General features: G+C 47.0%; 5 protein-coding genes across 5 annotated transcripts; 1 reads left to right on the plus strand and 4 right to left on the minus strand.

Annotated features, from left to right (window-relative positions):
• Positions 1 to 3510: 3510 nt before the first annotated feature.
• On the minus strand, positions 3511 to 4407 carry ANOM_005624 (uncharacterized protein; the record flags this gene model as incomplete). Its single annotated transcript, XM_015550881.1, has 1 exon — positions 3511 to 4407. The coding sequence occupies one exon, from the start codon at positions 4405 to 4407 to the stop codon at positions 3511 to 3513; it is 897 nt and encodes a 298-aa protein (XP_015406954.1).
• An 869-nt stretch (positions 4408 to 5276) lies between these two features.
• ANOM_005625 (class I SAM-dependent methyltransferase) lies at positions 5277 to 6776 on the minus strand (the record flags this gene model as incomplete). Its single annotated transcript, XM_015550882.1, has 7 exons — positions 5277 to 5973; positions 6043 to 6073; positions 6120 to 6145; positions 6211 to 6415; positions 6493 to 6536; positions 6607 to 6701; positions 6759 to 6776. 7 exons carry the CDS (start codon positions 6774 to 6776, stop codon positions 5382 to 5384), a joined length of 1011 nt encoding a protein of 336 aa, XP_015406955.1. The 3' UTR covers positions 5277 to 5381.
• A 1248-nt stretch (positions 6777 to 8024) lies between these two features.
• ANOM_005626 (Saf4/Yju2 family protein) lies at positions 8025 to 9219 on the plus strand (the record flags this gene model as incomplete). Its single annotated transcript, XM_015550883.1, has 2 exons — positions 8025 to 8037; positions 8099 to 9219. The coding sequence occupies 2 exons, from the start codon at positions 8025 to 8027 to the stop codon at positions 9217 to 9219; spliced, it is 1134 nt and encodes a 377-aa protein (XP_015406956.1).
• Positions 9220 to 9383: 164 nt separating this feature from the next.
• Positions 9384 to 10981, minus strand: ANOM_005627 (serine/threonine-protein phosphatase 2A activator; the record flags this gene model as incomplete). Its single annotated transcript, XM_015550884.1, has 3 exons — positions 9384 to 9890; positions 9941 to 10292; positions 10350 to 10981. 3 exons carry the CDS (start codon positions 10979 to 10981, stop codon positions 9384 to 9386), a joined length of 1491 nt encoding a protein of 496 aa, XP_015406957.1.
• A 340-nt stretch (positions 10982 to 11321) lies between these two features.
• ANOM_005628 (putative ankyrin repeat domain protein) lies at positions 11322 to 15129 on the minus strand (the record flags this gene model as incomplete). The annotated part of the gene is made up of 4 exons (XM_015550885.1): positions 11322 to 13044; positions 13096 to 13653; positions 13712 to 13952; positions 14115 to 15129. The coding sequence occupies 4 exons, from the start codon at positions 15127 to 15129 to the stop codon at positions 11322 to 11324; spliced, it is 3537 nt and encodes a 1178-aa protein (XP_015406958.1).
• Between the last annotated feature and the right edge of the window lie 3028 nt (positions 15130 to 18157).

Below are 18157 nucleotides of genomic sequence, written 5' to 3' on the forward strand. Positions count from 1 at the left end.
CTAACTCCTAGTTAGCAAGAGGTATATAGGGGGCTTGGCTGGTTCCCTAGAATACTGCCAACGTGATCCACAGCCGCAGGATAGGGCCTCTGAATCCTTCGGTTTTAAATACATATGTAGTATAGAATAGTCTATACTCTATAATACAATACTACTACTATTCAACCCTATCCTAGATCCATGGGATACCAACCTTATAATTGGTAGTGTGATTCAAAAGGCATATCCAAAGCCTGGCCCTCGGTTGTTTTGAAGAGATTCTGACACCGGACAGGCAGAAACATAAGTATCAAACACACTCTCCATAGTAACATACTTCCATAGATCTACACTGCGTACCCTTATTATGTGCCATTTTGATATAAGGATCTTCCGTTACTATGAATGGCGTTACGACCATGCTTGGACTCAGGATATTAAGGCCACGGAACTTTTCAAGGCATCACAAATCTGCTACACTCTACACATAAAAACAACGCATAGCATGCAAACTTTTGCAAACTATGATATGGGCCTATAATGTCGTGTATGAAGTCATAAGTAAACTCGGAAGACAATTTATTTGAATATTGTATTCGCGTAAACCAAAAATTAGCACCATCCTACGATAGAAAGGATCACCCAACTAGCAAGCATGTCAAATATCCCTAACCTTTATGAGAGCCCAGTTTACAAGATTTGAAGTAAATTAACTAGATCTGGCAATTTGTTTAGTTTATCGATATACCCTTGTTGTCTCACTGAGAATAACCCATACTTAGGGTGAATTAAGAGATGGAAAATGGTATTACACTATCACAAACCCATATCTACATGTCTATAGCATGGTCAATTATAGCTAGCCCACTTTTATTTCCATAGACCTGACTCATGTATCGTAAGTGCTTCAAAGTGTCGTTCGTATGAGCCACTGTGATCCAGTATGAGCTAACATGATCCAGCATGAGCCACGATGAGACATTATGAGCCATCCCCAGCTTGTGAGGGGATGATTGGTGCGAGGCTAGAGGCTAGACAACTCGGCTTGCAGTAGTGGACCTTGGAGTCTGTGGAGCAGAGCGGAACTGCACAGTAAATTTAGTGGGCCCCACTGATGTTTTAGCGTTCCCCCACAGTAGCAATCTCCAGGTGGGACTGAGATAGTGAGATGCGCATGTATACACTCGTTAATCGAATTTAGAATAGACATACAGAATAGACTGTTTCAATGACTGGAAAGAGGCCATAGAATGCCATTTCCCTGTGATTTACTTGGGTCTACCCGACAGGAGTATGAACCTTACGTTATATACTCTGTGAAGTACTGTACATATGCATATACCCGTAAAGTGAAGAGAATAGCATTGACCATTTTCCTGGCCCTTGGCCTCGGACATATGACTTTCAGGCAACATTCTGCGACTCCACTGTCTGTGATTTCAGGGGAGTACGCCTTATCATCCACTGAAGAGTGGGCCTCATCTTGGCCCTGAATCACGTTACATCAAAGGAGGGCTTAGTAGACCAGGTTAATTACATGATCTGGAGCCTCGTGGGGAATGGCTACCCCGGCGATCTATCTGATAGGCCGTACTGCGTAGTACGATCCTCGGTATGACAGCCGGTAGTCAAAGAGTATACAGATATCTCGTGAGACTTGTTTGCTTCTGTGTCTTGGATGGGATATAAAAGCAAGCAAGCTACTACTTCCTACTAGTTCTCTCTTGCATTCCTCTCTCATTCTTTTCCTCGTTCTCGAAATGTTTGAGGATAGGTGCTGCTGTCCTCTCAAGATCTACCTGGTAAGTCAGAATGCTTAGTACTTATTACACACTGCCCCATACCGTGATTAGACACTATTTTGCCGATGTGAATGTCATCTATCAGAGATAATGATCACACCATACCTTGCTTTGGAAGAGCGACATCGTCTGAGATTATCTTTAAATCTTGCTGGTTTCTGCCCACGCTTGACTGTTGACTCCCGTGCTAACAGTTTGAGTCCTGACTAGGTTTGCGCTCGTATAGTTTCTACTATCCACGGAATGAATGTATGTTTTATCCTCGAATTCCATTTTATATAGGGGGATATAGATACTAGATACTCCCTACGACATTTGAAGATAGAAGTTGGAAATCTTTTACCCTAGGGCGACTGCTGCATGTAGAGCACATGTCCAGCAAGCCCTAACCATGGATAGGGAGACGGCGGGGAAATCCGGCCAATTGGTGTGAACAAAGCATTGAAAGGAGGTGGAGAAGATGTTGCCTCGTATTTATAGATTTCTTTAATAATAGGAAACAAGATTCCCCTTCTCTTTCCACTGAGTTCCCAAGGGAATAACCTACTATACTTTAAGCTCCCAGTTAGTCTTTTTTTTCTCTCCCCTTGCGTAAGAACTATAACGGTCACATAATTTCCCACATATACCAATAATCAGATCTCCACCCTCCCTAAAGCTTTCATACAACCGCTATTTGCCTACAGGTTGACCACTTTCGGCAGTGACGGAAACTTATGTTGTCAAATTAGGGCATCCAGAGTAATGATGAAGAACCATGGAAGGAGTAGGTGTCATGATGACTGTCGCCATTGCTTCCCACTTCAATCGGGCATGTGCCCACAGAGAAATCATATTCAAAGCGTGACAGACGAATCCCCAGATTGACAAAGGTTGGGATCAATGTTATTCCCATTTATAAGCTTCCGGAATCTGCCCTACCTTTTCAATTTTGGTCGCCGTACTTTATCTTGGTCTTGATCTTGGATCTTTTGATATTAAAGATAATGTTTCTATTTCATTCCAGGGGATATGAGCTGCAGAGCTGAGCGAGAAAAGATTGGGGGCGACACGGGTTGCACTCCGTATATAGGGAAGGATTGGTAGGTACGTGGGCAATGAAAATAGATGAGGAATTCCCTCGTTCGGTACAGCACGATATATACCCCTCGGTTAGTATCTTTAGGTGAGGCGGGATATCAGTGACTGTATTTCTAGACATAGTTCATTGGTGGTTGAAGCAACACCCGAGGGAATAGGAAGTCTTATTTGGAATAGTCCATTGCTATGATAACTGGCTAGGAGAATGACATGGCTGCCAGGGCCCTAGCCCTAGACATCGGCGTGCTGACAAAGTTGCAGAATAGGGCCCGCTAAGGAAGTGTCTTATACTAGGGGGTTTCGATGCTCAGGGCCCTCTATGGAATTCCCACACTAAACAACATATTAATGCAGCACCACCAGAAGATCTGATCCAGAACTAAGCCCCTTGGCCAGTTGGCTAGTCGATAACAAATACCAATACAGCGTCAGATCACGAGCTGATAGTCCTTGCTGGACGGATTTAGAAACAAGGTCTATTGAAACCAATAGACCGGTTACTGAGTGGCAGATTCAGAAGTGTCGGGCCTGTGGTCTGGACTTCACAACGAGCGGTTTTCTCAAAGTTGGGTAGTATAGAAAGCGCAAACCGCCTTATTGGTGAAATATTAAAATTAAACGAGTCATTCACAGGGCGAAAGGCGTTCCGCTAGAACTTTCGGCGATGGATTCTTCGAACATGATCCCTCATGTTGTCCATACGGCTAAATAACCGTGTGCATTGCTCGCCTTGTTGATTTCGCCAGTGGCACCTGATTTCAGGTTTATGCTTGGCCTCATGTCTGTCTCGATCCTTTCGAGTGGTAAAGCCCCCTTTACTAGGGCTCTGCGCGTCAGGCTCTGACTGGGGACAGTTCTCGTAGTGGCAAAAGAATCTTTTGACGTGTTGGTGATAGTGTCGTCGAGAGCCTTGTGCGGTTGTGAGACGCGCCGTCGATCTGTATCCGGGAACTGGACGCTTAGCGTGTGAAAGAGAGGTTGAATCAGCAGGCGTGGTGTGGACGAAAAGGAGCTCGGGGGGTGAATTTGGATGGTGGCTGCTGCTTCCAGGGGAAGAAAGGACCGGCTTGTCGCGAGCAGGTCCCATGGGTACGTCAGGAATGTGTGAGCACGTTGGAGTCAGAGGTTCTGAGGGGCTTGGAAGAATAGGAGGCCCGAGAAGACCTGGTATCTGTGGCTCAGGAAAGCATTTGAGACCTGATGTATCGATAATACATGGCATTGATGAGCTTGTAGAGTCCCCGAGGCCTGGAGAGTCTATTGTCCATGGTATCGAGGGATCCTTGGAGCTTGAAGAGTTCATTGTCCATGTCGTTGACGGGTATAAAGTGTGGCCAAGGGCAGAAGCATCCATAACCCACTGAGTTGGTGGTTCTGGCACTTCACTGCGCCTTGACGGATCCATGAACCATTGTAGCTGCGGCTCTGATAGTGGCTCAGGATGAGGCCACGTAGGTATGCTCCGTGAAATATCGAGGGAGACAGCTCGATTGGGTAGTGGCAAGGCCATCCACTGCTCTTCTTGGACGTCGTAGTTATAGTTCATTGTAAAGTATTGGTCTGATCGGCACGGCACAACAGGGGTATGTGGATATATCTATCATCAAACTTCCAGCGGGGTACAGAAGCTATCCTCTTGTATCAGGCTGACTTTGCATTTGCGAGACTGGTATCCTATTCTGGCCTAAATTCCATGCAGTGGGCGAATCGCTGCGCAAATTCCCAAGGAACCGAGTATGATGGCGAACCCGCGTACGTCGCGAGTATAAAGGGACTCGGCTTCAATAATATCGTTACAGATGCTTACGTGGGAAATTAGCTATCATATTTAGAAAAAGTATTAATGAAAGGCAAACTTGTGACATTAGGAAGTCAGATCGAGTCGTTCTGGATGCGGGGATGCGGGCGTGATATTTGGTCCATTATAGGGCCTCTCGGTTTTTTATATGAATCAAGAGATTCTCGCTTACTTACAGCAGCATTGAATGGTAAGAACCAACTAGTATGAAACAGGCACAGAAGTAGTTAAAGGGATTGTCTGATGCCTCTCCACTTATGGCAACGAGAGCTCCACTCTTAATACTATGGACGCTTACAGAAAACAGCCTCAGTTTTAGACTTGGAATGTATTCCTTGAGAGCTTCTCCGGTGGAGCTATTACTTAGCAATACTTTTGGTCTATCCATCGTAGTATTCCATTGCTTCGAAACAACTCGGACATGTGGAGCAGGAATGTGGTTGGACTTGTTTTGCATAGTACTCTTCTACTTAACGAAATCTTGGATATATCTAGAATCTCAAGATTTTAAAACATATATTTACCCATAGAAGGTAGTATAGAATACAAAATGGCACGGGCTCACAGTAACCTATTCAACCTCCGACCTGTATTGTTCACAGTGGCCAGTTTCCAAGCTAACAACCTCAAGATCTTGAATCGACTATCATTATTCTTATCATGACTTCATTGAAATAAACAACACATAGAACCCCAACAACAGATCCGACATGAAAGCCAAACTACCGATGGGGCTTCCTACCATACACAAAATACAACTTCCCATACTGATGAATTGTGGTATCTAACAACTCCTTCCTCGCCCCTGCCATCAAAACCTCAACCTCGTCCGCGCCCCATTGCAGAATGTTTTGCAACAACTCCGGCACATACGATTGAATGCCTTGCATCTGCTGCGCCTGAAAGTACTTCCCAATGTCCTTCTGCTTCTTATCCAGCGGCCACGGACTAATGGGCACTTTGATAATCCTGCACGTCACATCCTCGAACCCCTCCTTGGTCAATCTATCCGCCCACTCGTCCATATTTGCCATTGGCTTTCCGAACTTGACACTGGCTTCTTGCATCAGCGAGCACATTTTCGTGGTATATGGTGCTCGGTCGAGGGAGTCGTCGTCGGCGTATACCTCCACACGGAAGCTCTGCATCTCGAAGTATCCACCCGGTTTTAGATGTCGGAAAGCTTGTCGGAAGAGTTTGTCGAAGTTGCTGACTGCGCCTGCTAGTTCGCGACCGTGGATGTAGTCGAAGGGCCGTGAATAGACCCAGTCTGCTTCGTAGTCGTCCACTTCGAATTGGAGGTTTGGGGGGATCCTTCAGGCTCGGTACGGAGTTATGGTTGGTTATCTTAACACTGAAGAACACAATCAAGGTAATCCTTACCAGGTGGGTTGGATGGGACTGAGATCGTTTCCTACGCTGGTCAATTAACAATTCCTAACAAGCAGACAGCTGCATACCTAATACTTCGGCAGATTTATACTGACTATAATCCGGACATATATGAGCGATATCCACCCCAAAAACGGTTCCAAAGGTATCAATACGCACTCAGCAAAGTCCATCGCCCAGATCCCGGTCCCCGTTCCCAAATCAAGGACTCGCTCCGGGTCGGACTTGATCGGTGCCATATGCAGCTCGCCATCGAGGATCAGGGCGTATATATGGTGGAGGAGGTCCATGCGGTCTTGCTCCTCCTCGTCGTTTGGCTGAACCTTTTTAAGCCATCTTGCCTGGTTCGAGGATGCGGATGCGACTCATATACCATTAAATATGCTCCTGAGCGGTAGGCGTGATATCTTCGGCCATTCTGCGCTCATTTATCTTTCGTACTGGAGATCATGAGTGACTTGGTTTGCGCGAGTCTTACCTTGTACCTGTGTATGCTGTTGTCAGTGCTTATCTGGAGATGTATACGCAATGAAGACTGGATGAGGATGCACCTACTCATAATTCAGAACACTCGATGCCAACGTAGTCACATCTAGCGATGCCTCATCCGCCGAGGCCCAGTCGCTATCCGAGGCTGGGGATGAATCCTGCTAAACGACACCTTAAGGTTAATATAGACACAGGTTCAGAGACCTATGGGAATTCACCTCGATATCGCCGGCCATGAGAGGCTTCAATCAATATACCACACCCCGAACAAACAAAGACAGCCGTAGGACAATCGAGTGTAGGTAGTGGGGGGAAATGAGCATGTCCATTCACGGGGATTCTGGACTGAACATACGACCCCCAACAAAAGTACGGCTTTCGAATCCCGAGGCAAGACAGGCGGGATCTGGTCTGCTACGTACAAACAAAGACATCCAACAAACTCTATTCGCTGATGTCACTTCCGCAAACCAGCATTCGTGGAGCCCTATTAGGGCCAGGTAATCCTATCCTTGTCACGACGGCTGCATGCAGGGTGGAATGCCCAATCAGTCCTCTCCCTTGCTTGGGTGATACGAGTGATTAGGCCATTTTACCCCTTTAGCCTTGAATCCTGATCGTTTGGTCTCTGGCTATTAGTGTTACGGTCTAACGGTGCTCTGTTTAGGGCAGAGATTGTTGCTTGGTGGGCTGGATTGGTGGATGGGCATGGCGTGGTTTCTTTGGGGCTTTCTTGGTGTCGTGCTTCTGTTAGTAATCGCTATATTGGTCATTAGGATATGTCTGTGGAAGTTCAAACTTGACCCTTAGTATACGGATCCTCTGTTACCTCGATATAAGTCTGCCTATATACATATCTCGTTTAGTATCCAGTATGGTTGTTAGTGAAGTTTCTTTGAAGGTGGGCCTTGCTCTCACTCATCCCGATAAAGACCTATCTCTATAAATAGTGCGTTAGACACCGACAATAATAGGTATACGTAAAGCTTTATGAAGACCACAAGCACACTTAATCGAGCATACAATAAGCAAGTTAAGATTCCCACTTGCTACATCCAGAGTCACGTCAATGGCAAAGTCTCATATCGCCTGAGACAGACAGCGATAAGCATCAATTACATCTCACCTTCACTAAGTCTTCTTGCCATATCGCCGAAATATATATGACAAATCGATATTGTTCCTTTTATATCGAGAAATTATTACAGACATCAAAGTTCTGAAGCCAAAAGTATCAATCATAGCCTTCATAAAACATTCAATTTATGCATGCATAACCTACATGACTAATCTGCACAACACCGCCTTGAACCATCCCCGATAAGCATACAATCAATCATCACCATCCTTCAACTTCTTCCTCAGCCACCACTGGCTCACAGACTGGTCTCCAACCGGAGCACCGGCGAACAATCCCAAACGAACTCATACAAACAGCCACCCCCCAAGTTTCAAACCAAACACGCCACCCGCAAACGCCCAAAATGCAGGGCTTCAGTAAGATCCCTACCCCACGGCAAACGCACTCCGCAAACAAAAACCTAACCCAACAAACTAGATATGGGACGGTACGTCCCCCCAGACCAAGAAGGTCTAAAGAGCGGCAACCAACTCGCCAAAAAACACCCCCTCGGTTCGCGCGCCCGCCACCTCCACACGACCGGTGCCCTGACCGTACGCTTCGAGATGCCCTTCGCCGTCTGGTGCACGACCTGTAAACCCCACGAGACGATCATCGGCCAAGGGGTGCGCTTTAATGCCGAGAAGAAGAAGATTGGGAATTACCACTCTACACCGATTTATAGTTTCCGGATGAGACACCCCGCGTGCGGGGGGTGGATTGAGATTCGCACGGATCCGAAGAATACAGCGTATGTGGTTGCGGAGGGGGGCAGGAAGAGAGATACTGGGGAGGATAAGAGGGAGGGTGGGGTTGGGGAGATTGTGGTGAAGTTGCCTGGGGAGAAGGAGGAGGTTGTTGATCCGTTTGCGCGGTTGGAGGGCAAGGTCGAGGATAAGAAGGTGGTTGATGAGGGGCGGACGAGGATTTTGGAGTTGCAAGAGCGCCAGGCGAGGGACTGGATTGATCCGTATGAGATGTCGAGGCGGTTGAGGAAGACGTTTCGGGCGGAGAGGAAGGTCTTGGAAAGTGCCGAGGCCAACAGGGAGGCGTTGAAGGATAAGATGAGCTTGGGGATTGAGATTGTTGACGAGACAGAGGAAGATCGTTTGCGGGCTGGTTTGGTCGACTTCGCTCCTGGAGGTGATACTACTGCTGTGCGCACCCGGCCGATGTTCGAGTCTAGGAGTGTTTCAACGAAGAAGCCTACTGGTGCATCAACTGGAAAAACCAAGGACGGGAAGCGGAAGAAAGCGGCGGATGTCGTCGAAGAACGCAAAGCGATGTTTCGCAGCGAGTTAACTGGGAATACCCGCGCCATCGTTGATCCTTTCCTTAGCCATGAGGGAAGCCTGTGGCAGCCGGATGTTAAACGGCGTAAAACTGCACCGAACAAGGCGGACACAAACAAGACACACAACCAGAATACAAGCAGTACGGCCAGTGAGGATCAAGCATCTTCCGCATCGAAAGATTGTTCAATCGAAGTGAGTGAGACCGCCAGCAAGACACCAGAACCGCCCACTGCTTTGGTGGCTTATGCTTCGGATTCAGAGTAGTTGTGTCCTGGGTTTTTTCAAATTTGGCGTTCGGTGATAAAAATGATACCCCATTGCATTGAAGTTCTTTATTCACATTGTCATGGAAGCAAAATGCTATGCATCATGTACATTATCTCAGATGTCATTAGACTATGTATACTTAAAGAATAAGGGAATATATGTTATATCATATAGACAAGAAGTAGCAGCAACTTTTCGTCACCATATGCCATCATGTTATCTTGCCCAGGGAGCTTTCGTAGTAATATCATTGGCATCACCAGTAGGGGCCGGCCCAGCTGGTTGCGAACTCGCCCAGGGAGCTCTGGTAGGGGCCATGGGACCTGGAGGAAGTCTGGAGGTATCGGGAAGTGCTGATGGTATTCTGGACGTAGTAGATGACCCTCCGCCAGCTCTTGCAGTTGCCCACGGCGCCGCAGTTCCGGTTGATGGCGGTGGAATACTCTGAGATGCGGTGGCCCAAGGAGCTTTCGTTCCCGGGCCCGGTCTTGCCTTATAGAACCAGGCACCTCTCGTGGCCGAGATTCTGGTCCAGATAAGGTATGAGCTCTGGGGGGCGGAGGAATAGCACTCGGATCGCGATCCCAACTAAACAGCGAGCCAAAGCGAAAGTGTTGGACAACCGGGAACTTGGAAAGCACTTCGGCATTGTACATTTTGATCATACCCTGCAAGTATCATTAGTCACTGGAGATGGAAAGTGAGATATTGGTCTGACCTTGTTGATTTTGGCCCAGCCAGCCGGGACACCGGAGATATCATATAGCATTTGGCTATGCTCCCAAAATGGACCTTGCTTAACATCGTATATGAAGCCAACGGCGGAAAAATACATGTTCACTCTTCGCTCTTTCTCTACAATGTTCGCTTTTGCGACACCTGCGGGGTCCGGCGCATCGGGCAGTGAGCCCACCTCGGGCACTAGGTCCGAGTCCGATATAGCTGGGCTGAATTGTGCCGAGCCAAAGATATAGGGAACGAAAGAATGATCATCCAGGCCCCAGACGCCGTGGGAGCCAGCAGGCTCCAGTTTGTACTTTTTGATAACAGCCCGCACCAGTTCCAGGTACCTAGACCAGTTATAAATCAGTCTCGATTAGCATGTAAAGAGGATTTAGTATACGAACGGTTCTATCACGCCGATGACAATCGCCCTTTCCTCTACGCCGGGACTATTTTTAGGAAACCCGTTTAGCTTCCAGATCGCTGCCAGGAATGCCAGAAAGCTCAGTTCATGTCCGGTGCCATAATCCATTCGCTCCCGGCTACCCCAGCTGCCTAGGAAGTACTCCATTAGCTCTACCTCTGCCGTTGGGCCCTCTGGATCCGATGATGGAGTGTGTAGAATTTCCGAAGATAAACACTCTTCTAAGAAGGAAGATGCATTCTCCTTCACTTTGTCCTGCCAATTACGGTAACCCTTATCGGCAAATCTCCGTTCACCACCCACCAGTGGTGTCGCATGAAGTAATCCTTCCAGCTTCAGCAGTAACTGCTGTAGCCGCCGGACAGGGGCGGAGAACTCGACTACTTCGGACTTCAGAGGCCACGGCTGTACACGGCCATCTGGCAATTTAGCTGGGAACATTGATCGGTTGAGCTGCAGGAGAAACGTCATAATATCAACATAAGCTCTGGAGCATAGAAACTCCGAGACATCATCGGTTTCGTTGATTCTCTTGCTGGGCTGGAGGAAAATGTGCCCCACCGAGGGGTCGATGGTGAGCAACGAACGGACTGAAAATCCGTTTGTAGCCATTGCGGTTAATTACCGGCCGTCTGATCTCAAATATAATATCTTTCAGAGCTTCGACCGGTTGTAGTGGTGTAAATTGTATATGAGTGGGGTGACACCACTAGTAACAGAAAGCAGCGTTGGGATTTAAGTTGTTGTTGTTTTTGGATCGGCCATGACGAAATTTGTCCGGGGAGGCCGAGTTTAATTGGGTAGTGCTGCTGGTCCAGCACCTGATCCACTCCTTTTCCCCTTCAGGTAACGATCATTCATTACCTAGTTCTCTGCTATACAAGGACCTTATGCAATGATCCAGCATCATTCTCTCCGTCTCACAATTTTTTGCTTAGTGATTAACAAGCTTCTAATCAAAGTACAGATGGATCGGATCATTGGCATTTGGCTTTCGTTTCGACCGATGACCACGGTGGTCAGTCGTGAATCCCAGAAGGTCCATCAAGGCATCGAGTCCCTTCTCTTCAACACATAACACCAGCTCAGTGCGTCGTAGAGTATTCGACTCTACCTCGGCAAGCTTTCCAACCAAAAGCTTGACTATCGGCTCATTTCTGGCTTCTAACGCCAACAGTAACGGCGTCCGGCCATAACCATTCACTTCCACGGACTCCATCTCGGCGCCGTTCTCTAGGAGTAGCCTTGATATTCCTTCAAACCCATTGACTGCTGCCCATGCAAGTGGTGTCCAACTAAAGCCAGAATCTACTGAATTTACTTCGGCGCCTTTCTCAATCAGTAGCCTCGCTATGGTCTCATATCCTTCCGCTGCAGCCCAAATGAGTGGTGTACGGCCATACTTATAGTCAAATGCCTCCACATTAACCTCCTTGTCTAGGAGTAGCTTCACAATTTCCTCAAGTCCACTCGATACGGCAAACAAAAGTGGTGTCCGGCCATATCGATCCGTTGCCTCAACTGCGGCGCCATTGTCAAGAAGCAGCTTAACAATCTCCTTGAAGCCACCTAGTACAGCGAGCGAGAGAGGTGTTCGACCAGACTGATTTTTGGTGTTCATTGAAGCACCCTTTTCAATCAATAGCTTTACTACTGCTTCACATCTGCTTTGGGCAGCCATTGACAGTGCTCCGTTGTTGAACTTGTCCGCCGCATCAACTGCTGCACCATTTTCGATGAGTAACAAAGCTACTGCTTCGTGTCTGGAGTCTAATGCCAGTAACAGCGGTGTCCTACCAGCATCATCTTGAGAGTCTAATGCAGCACCATTCTCGATCAGTAGCTTGGCCACGACCTTGTGGCCCCGCCTCGCAGCCCATGATAATGGTGTTTGGCCTTTAATATCCCTCAAGTCTACTTCATTTTCTGTCAAGCATAGATGAAGTACAAGCGCATAAACACCAAAGAAAGCTGCTATATGAGCAGGGGAGGCCACAAGGCACAACTCATTGTCGTTGTACTTAGCTTCGTACATTTCTCGGTATAATAAATGCAGGCCTGCCCTATTATGAGTTGATACGGTGCGGAGATATTCGCGGGCAAGTTCCAACGGTGCGTCCTGCAGGTGTTCACTCTTCCGAAGGTGGTGACCCCATTTGGTAGCAGCGTAAGGCATAAGAGCGGTTGTCATACTATTATCTTCTGAACTCATTGAAGGGAAGCTTAGGAAAGTAAGGCATGTCCGTGCAATTTGATTGTGCCACTGTACTTTGCTGACCCCAAATAACTGGTTTTGCTGACAGAGATATTCTTGAAAAGAATAGTGAACCAACCGTACAGTGGAAGTTTCCTGATCAATCAGCACTAACCCATGACAACAGTTGATCAATGTGCTTCTAACAGGTATGCCTCTCAAGTTGAAAGCTGTATCGTTGTCTTCGATCGCAAGTGAGCACAGAAGCTCATCGATGGCAACTGGTCGTTCTGCTAGATAAACCCAAGCAAGAATCTTTCTTGCCTGCTCAGATTGTGCACATGGCTGTTCCTCTATTCGCATCATTGTACCCGCGAAAGCATCCCCGAGATCAGACGGCAATGTTTTCAAGGCCTCCTCACGACGCCGTATCGTTGTAGCTTGCAAGATAGCATGAACCTGTAAAACAGGCAACAGGAATCTAAGTCATAAAGTTAGCGCTCTGGAAAATAAAATACCTGGCTGCACTAACAGGCCCTTAGCTGACTCTATAACTTTGTTCTGAATGTCCATTCTCAGCTTCTCGTCCATGGCGTCCGGCTCAATATCGTTCGGTCCACCAATCTCAAGGTCGATGAACCGTCGAATATCGTCATCATGTGCTTCAATGAGAATCTCACGTTTCTCCTTCAGATGTCTCTCAACTTGTACTTGAACGTGAGGCCGACCAGTAATATATAGCTGTACTGAAGATGATCTGGCCTGCAAGGATATCAAGAGGCTCCTCTGGTCCCGCAGTTCATCTAGTGCATCCAGGCAGATGTAGACTCTGCTGAATTGCTCACATGCAATGTCCAGAAACCTTTCTGCATCAGGTAAACTCAAGGGATTCTCCTGCTTGACGCGTGTTTCATAAATCTCCAGGATTCCCTGAGGTGTCTCGGACAAGTGTGCTAATAATTGCTTCACTATTGCCCCAAGAATATTTTCTACAGACTGTGCTCTCTGGTCACGATAATCGCCATAAAGGTACGCTAGTCCGATTGAACCAAGGGGCATTAGCTCTCGTAGTCTGTCGATTACGATAGACCTGTCCTGATCCTTTAGCTCTTAAACATGGTAATGAAAAGAGAATGTATTCTACTAACGAGACGATTGTTTTTCCCGCGCCTGGGTCGCCGTAGCAGCAGAGGGTTCGAAAACCGGGCCTTTCTGATGACCAATTGAGAAAGTTTGGGTCTTCAAAGATCCACCTTCCAGTATCTTCAGCTCGTCTTTTTTGATTTTCAAGATGCCTGGCTGAGGGGCTGAGTGGTGACAGCCATCTGAATAAGTCCTTCTGTTCCTGATTCTGGGCGAGGCTCTTGACGATCGTTTTGATCTCCGAAACTGGATAGACAAGTTAGCAAGACTGGCCTGAAAAATCTGCAATCAACACTTTCAAAATGAGTGAATGCATCCGTCATAATATTGAGAATAGGTGACTGCGTCATATTTTGGCCAACATTGAGGATAAATGATCCACAGTAAGATGGAAGAGTTGCAACTAACGATTATCCATAACAATACTGCGGGCTTCCGGTGTGTTTTGGATGTCCGAGGCGTCAGTAACCTGAAGAAGCTCTTTTGCATACGCAGCAGCAGTAGCTGCAGCATACTTCTGCCATCGATCGTTCTTATGGGTATCACAATAATCACATATTCCACGAATGATGAGACATGGGAATTGGTTCATCAATCCCGCGGCTTCCATCTCAAAACAAAGACAGTTCTTTGCTAACAGGTCACGAACTTTCGCATCCTTGATGACCTTATTACCTGAAGCGATAGTGCCATAGTGGATGCAAGGCTCTTGATCCAGCCGTTCAGGTCGTTTGATTTCCTTCTCAGGATCACACGCGCCGCAATCTTTTGCGCCATTCTCATGTATACAATCAGAGGAGAACAGCCGATCATAATTTGCGCCCTGGTAAATATATCCTGGTCCTCTGCGTGATTCTGCCATTGCTGGATAATCCGTGTACATAGACTCCAGTATATCGGGTATGGATGTGCCTCCCATCATCTCATGGTTGCTTTGAAGCTCGCCCATCGCATTGAGAAGGGCCTCGGGAGGGCAGTTCAGTGCACCACACTCCTCGAAACCATGCGCAGTGACCTTGCCGCAATCATATTGTCGTACGCCTCCGAAGGCGCCTGTTGGTTGACTAACCACAACGTCGCCCAGGCGGATGTCATGATCCTCACTCGGAATACCACCACCAATGCCAACCATTAGCCCGAACTTGATACTGGGAAAACTAGAAAGCATCTGCGTAGCAGACGTAGCCGCAGTGACGGTTCCATATCGACCGGATGGAAGACTGGCAATGACCACGTTATGTTCCCCATTTGGGCCATTTATAGAACCTAGCGTATAGCTATTATGATCTTTGGCATGTTTGTACCGCGGCGGCGCATGCACTGTATCAAGCATTGCCTTGGCAGCTGCTCTTTCATGAGGCAAAGCAGCGATCCAGCCGACAGCATACTCTGAATTGTCCAGTTGCGGTAATGAGTGACCCATCGTTATGTTTTGTATATCATAGCGTACCGTCAGGCGGCGGTCGTTCGACGTGGTTGGCGTCTGGATATTTTGTTGGACTATCGGACAATAATTCAATACTTTGGTTAGAAACAGAGTTCTCAATTGACTCGGCACCCATAACTTCAAATAACCTGCATCTTGAGTATAACTAAGAATTCATATAATGCGTCGTGGCCGGTGCCCAATGCCTTGCATATTTTCTCCTCGCCCTATCAGGCTGTTATAATAGCCGCCGAGCTCACAGGGAACCCCACCAGATTGCTCAGCCCCGCCAGACTCCAGGCGCGTAGTACGGCATATAACGTCCATCCTAGTAGGACAGTCCAGGTAGAACAGCTTGATGGTTTGCCTCAGAATACCACAAGCCCGATACACAGCCACAAGTCGGGCTGAATGTAAGACAAGAAGCAACATCCAACTGATCACGATCAATCAAGGTAAGCACTCAATAAAAATACCTACAGATATCTGACAGTTCAGAAAAGGCAAACTTAGAAGCAGGCGCGGCGTATATTCGGGAATAAGCTGTGCATTAAACCATATATGATCTTTGATATAATGGAAATTATTCTTTAAAGAATTTAGGACCTGTTAGATCTAGTCCTAATCACTCGGCTGTGTCACTCTTGAATGAGGGAACATCGTTGCTATTAACCTGACTATTGAAGTAGTTTACTACTGCTCACTGGGGTAATTGCGCTTTCTGTCTTAATTTTACAAGTGCTCTACCACTCTTTTCTCATCATTGCTTTGGACAAAATGTCTGCGTCTGAGTCACCAACAGTTTCCTCGGCGTTGGATACTGTGAGGGAACAAAGCGTAGCTTTACGATGAAATCATCCAAGCTGATAGAGGCACAATGAAGACCGATTCGATTCATTCCGTTTCATTGATTCTCGATAATACCGAGATATGATACGCAGCTGTGGACGGAATCACCATCATTGAAACAAAGAGTGAGCACATCTGACTCTCTAAAGTCTTCCCTCCCCTTTATACAAGTATTTCGCGGGGTATAGCCTTTGTGATCGGAAGGCTTTCGCATATTTAGACCTGAATCTCCCTCATATCTCATGTGCCTGGTCTCTGTGAACCAGGTTCCACTGGTCAAAAACTGTTTCTCTTGAATATTGATCAAGATGCCACTCAGATTCGATAGGCTGCCTCTACTCGTTCTAGACGTAGTCTTCGAATATGTACCGGCTAAGGAACTTTCCCAGTATATGTTAGTCTGTTACTGATATGCTGCAGATTCGTGAATCAGCGAAGACACTATGCAGTCTGGCTTTAGTGAATCACGCCTGCAATGATTCTGTTGCCCCATTCCTTTATCGGAATCTGGAGATCAACATCTACTCGCCACGAAAGCTCTGCAAAGATTTGGCAAAAATTGAAAAGAATCCTCGTCGCGAAAGATTGATAAAACATGTGCGCCACCTCAAAATCTTGGGTTGTATGCATTTGAGTGGGTATGGTTCTGTAAGGATACCTGTCAACGAATGCAAGCGAGCAGAATACGAGAATGCAGTCAGTGAATACTTTGGAGAGGATTTGAGTGATGGGTCAGAAGAGGATATATCCAAAGCCTGGACCCCTCTCGCCGAGATGATTCAGAAATGTCAGCATCTTACAGAATTGATCTGGATCTGTCCTAATCAGCTTCCACCGTGCATATTACAGGCCGTTCAACAGTCTCATCCAGCGTGTCATCTCGACATGCGGTCGTTCCGTCTCCGAAGTCTAAGAGATGCGACCACCAACCCACATGAGCTAGATCTTGTTCAATCACCCTGTCTACACAGCATCAACATGAGAACTGTCTGTAGTCACCGGTTCCAAAGGCCAGGTTACAATGAAAATGCTATATTCGAGGTCGTGACTCTGGCCCCCAATATCAAGCACCTCAGTGTGATTCATGACCAGGAGCCCACATATCAGACTATGTCGCGCGCCCACGACAGATCATGGAAAGGATTCGTGCCACCTCCAACGGATTCACATAAAGGGGCTCTTGTCTCGCTTTCGTATTTCGGGAACCCCGGTGTATCGGCGGAGGACATCGCAAAATGGTCTAATTGCACTGACATGTCCAAGATACGCTATCTGAGACTTGGGGGGTGTCGGACCCCCAAGTGTTCGAACGCTTAACGCAGAGTGCCAAGTACATGTCTCTTGATCTTCTAGGGCTGGCATTATATCCGGATAGTGATACCAACGAACAGCTTCTTCATGCCCTGGAGTGTCTTCTAGAACAGTTAATCCCCATTAAGGAGTTTAGCCTTGAAGGGTATTTGCGGTTATCTATACTTGACAAAGTCATTCGTCGTCACGGGCCGACGCTGCGAAAACTAGACTTGCATCCTAACTCGGGTAGTTATGACCCATCGAATCTAACAGTGATTCGTAAGATCCAGAATCAATGTCCGGTTCTAGAATCGCTGGCTATATCTCTTGCGAACCCCGCTGTCGAGATCCAGGATGACAGCAGCCTCCTGAGAGTCTGCTCATCACTTCCGCACCTTTTTGAACTGGAATTGTGCGTCTCACTTAAATATTCTGCTGTACCAAAAGAGGCTCCCCGCAAGATTTGGGACTTGATTGAACGACACAAGGGAGGATGTCGTTTAGGCCGGCTTGTAATCTCCAGCCTTATTGTTAGTCTTCCTTCCAACCATCTCATAAGGGTCAAAAGAAAAGATACAGAAAAAGGAGCAGAACATAGTTGAATGTAAGCACGTACTGACAATGGACATAGAACACCGTCATCCTGAGTAGACGTGAAGGTGAGATGAATGAAGAGGTTGAGTCACTTTCTTTGGGTAGAATCAGATGGGAAGAGCTCAAAGAGACCAAGGCTCTTCACGGGGATTCAGCAGTAGAATACCATCATTGTGTCTGAGGTTTATACTCATCTCTACTGGCTTCTTTGTTGGTTTGGATACCGGATACGGCTACTAAGTTCTCATTTATTACAGGCTAGAAAGTGATTTAAACAAATATTCAAGAA

Source organism: Aspergillus nomiae, assembly GCF_001204775.2.
Source record: "Aspergillus nomiae NRRL 13137 chromosome Unknown contig00131, whole genome shotgun sequence".
Classification (NCBI taxonomy): Eukaryota; Fungi; Ascomycota; class Eurotiomycetes; order Eurotiales; family Aspergillaceae; genus Aspergillus; species Aspergillus nomiae.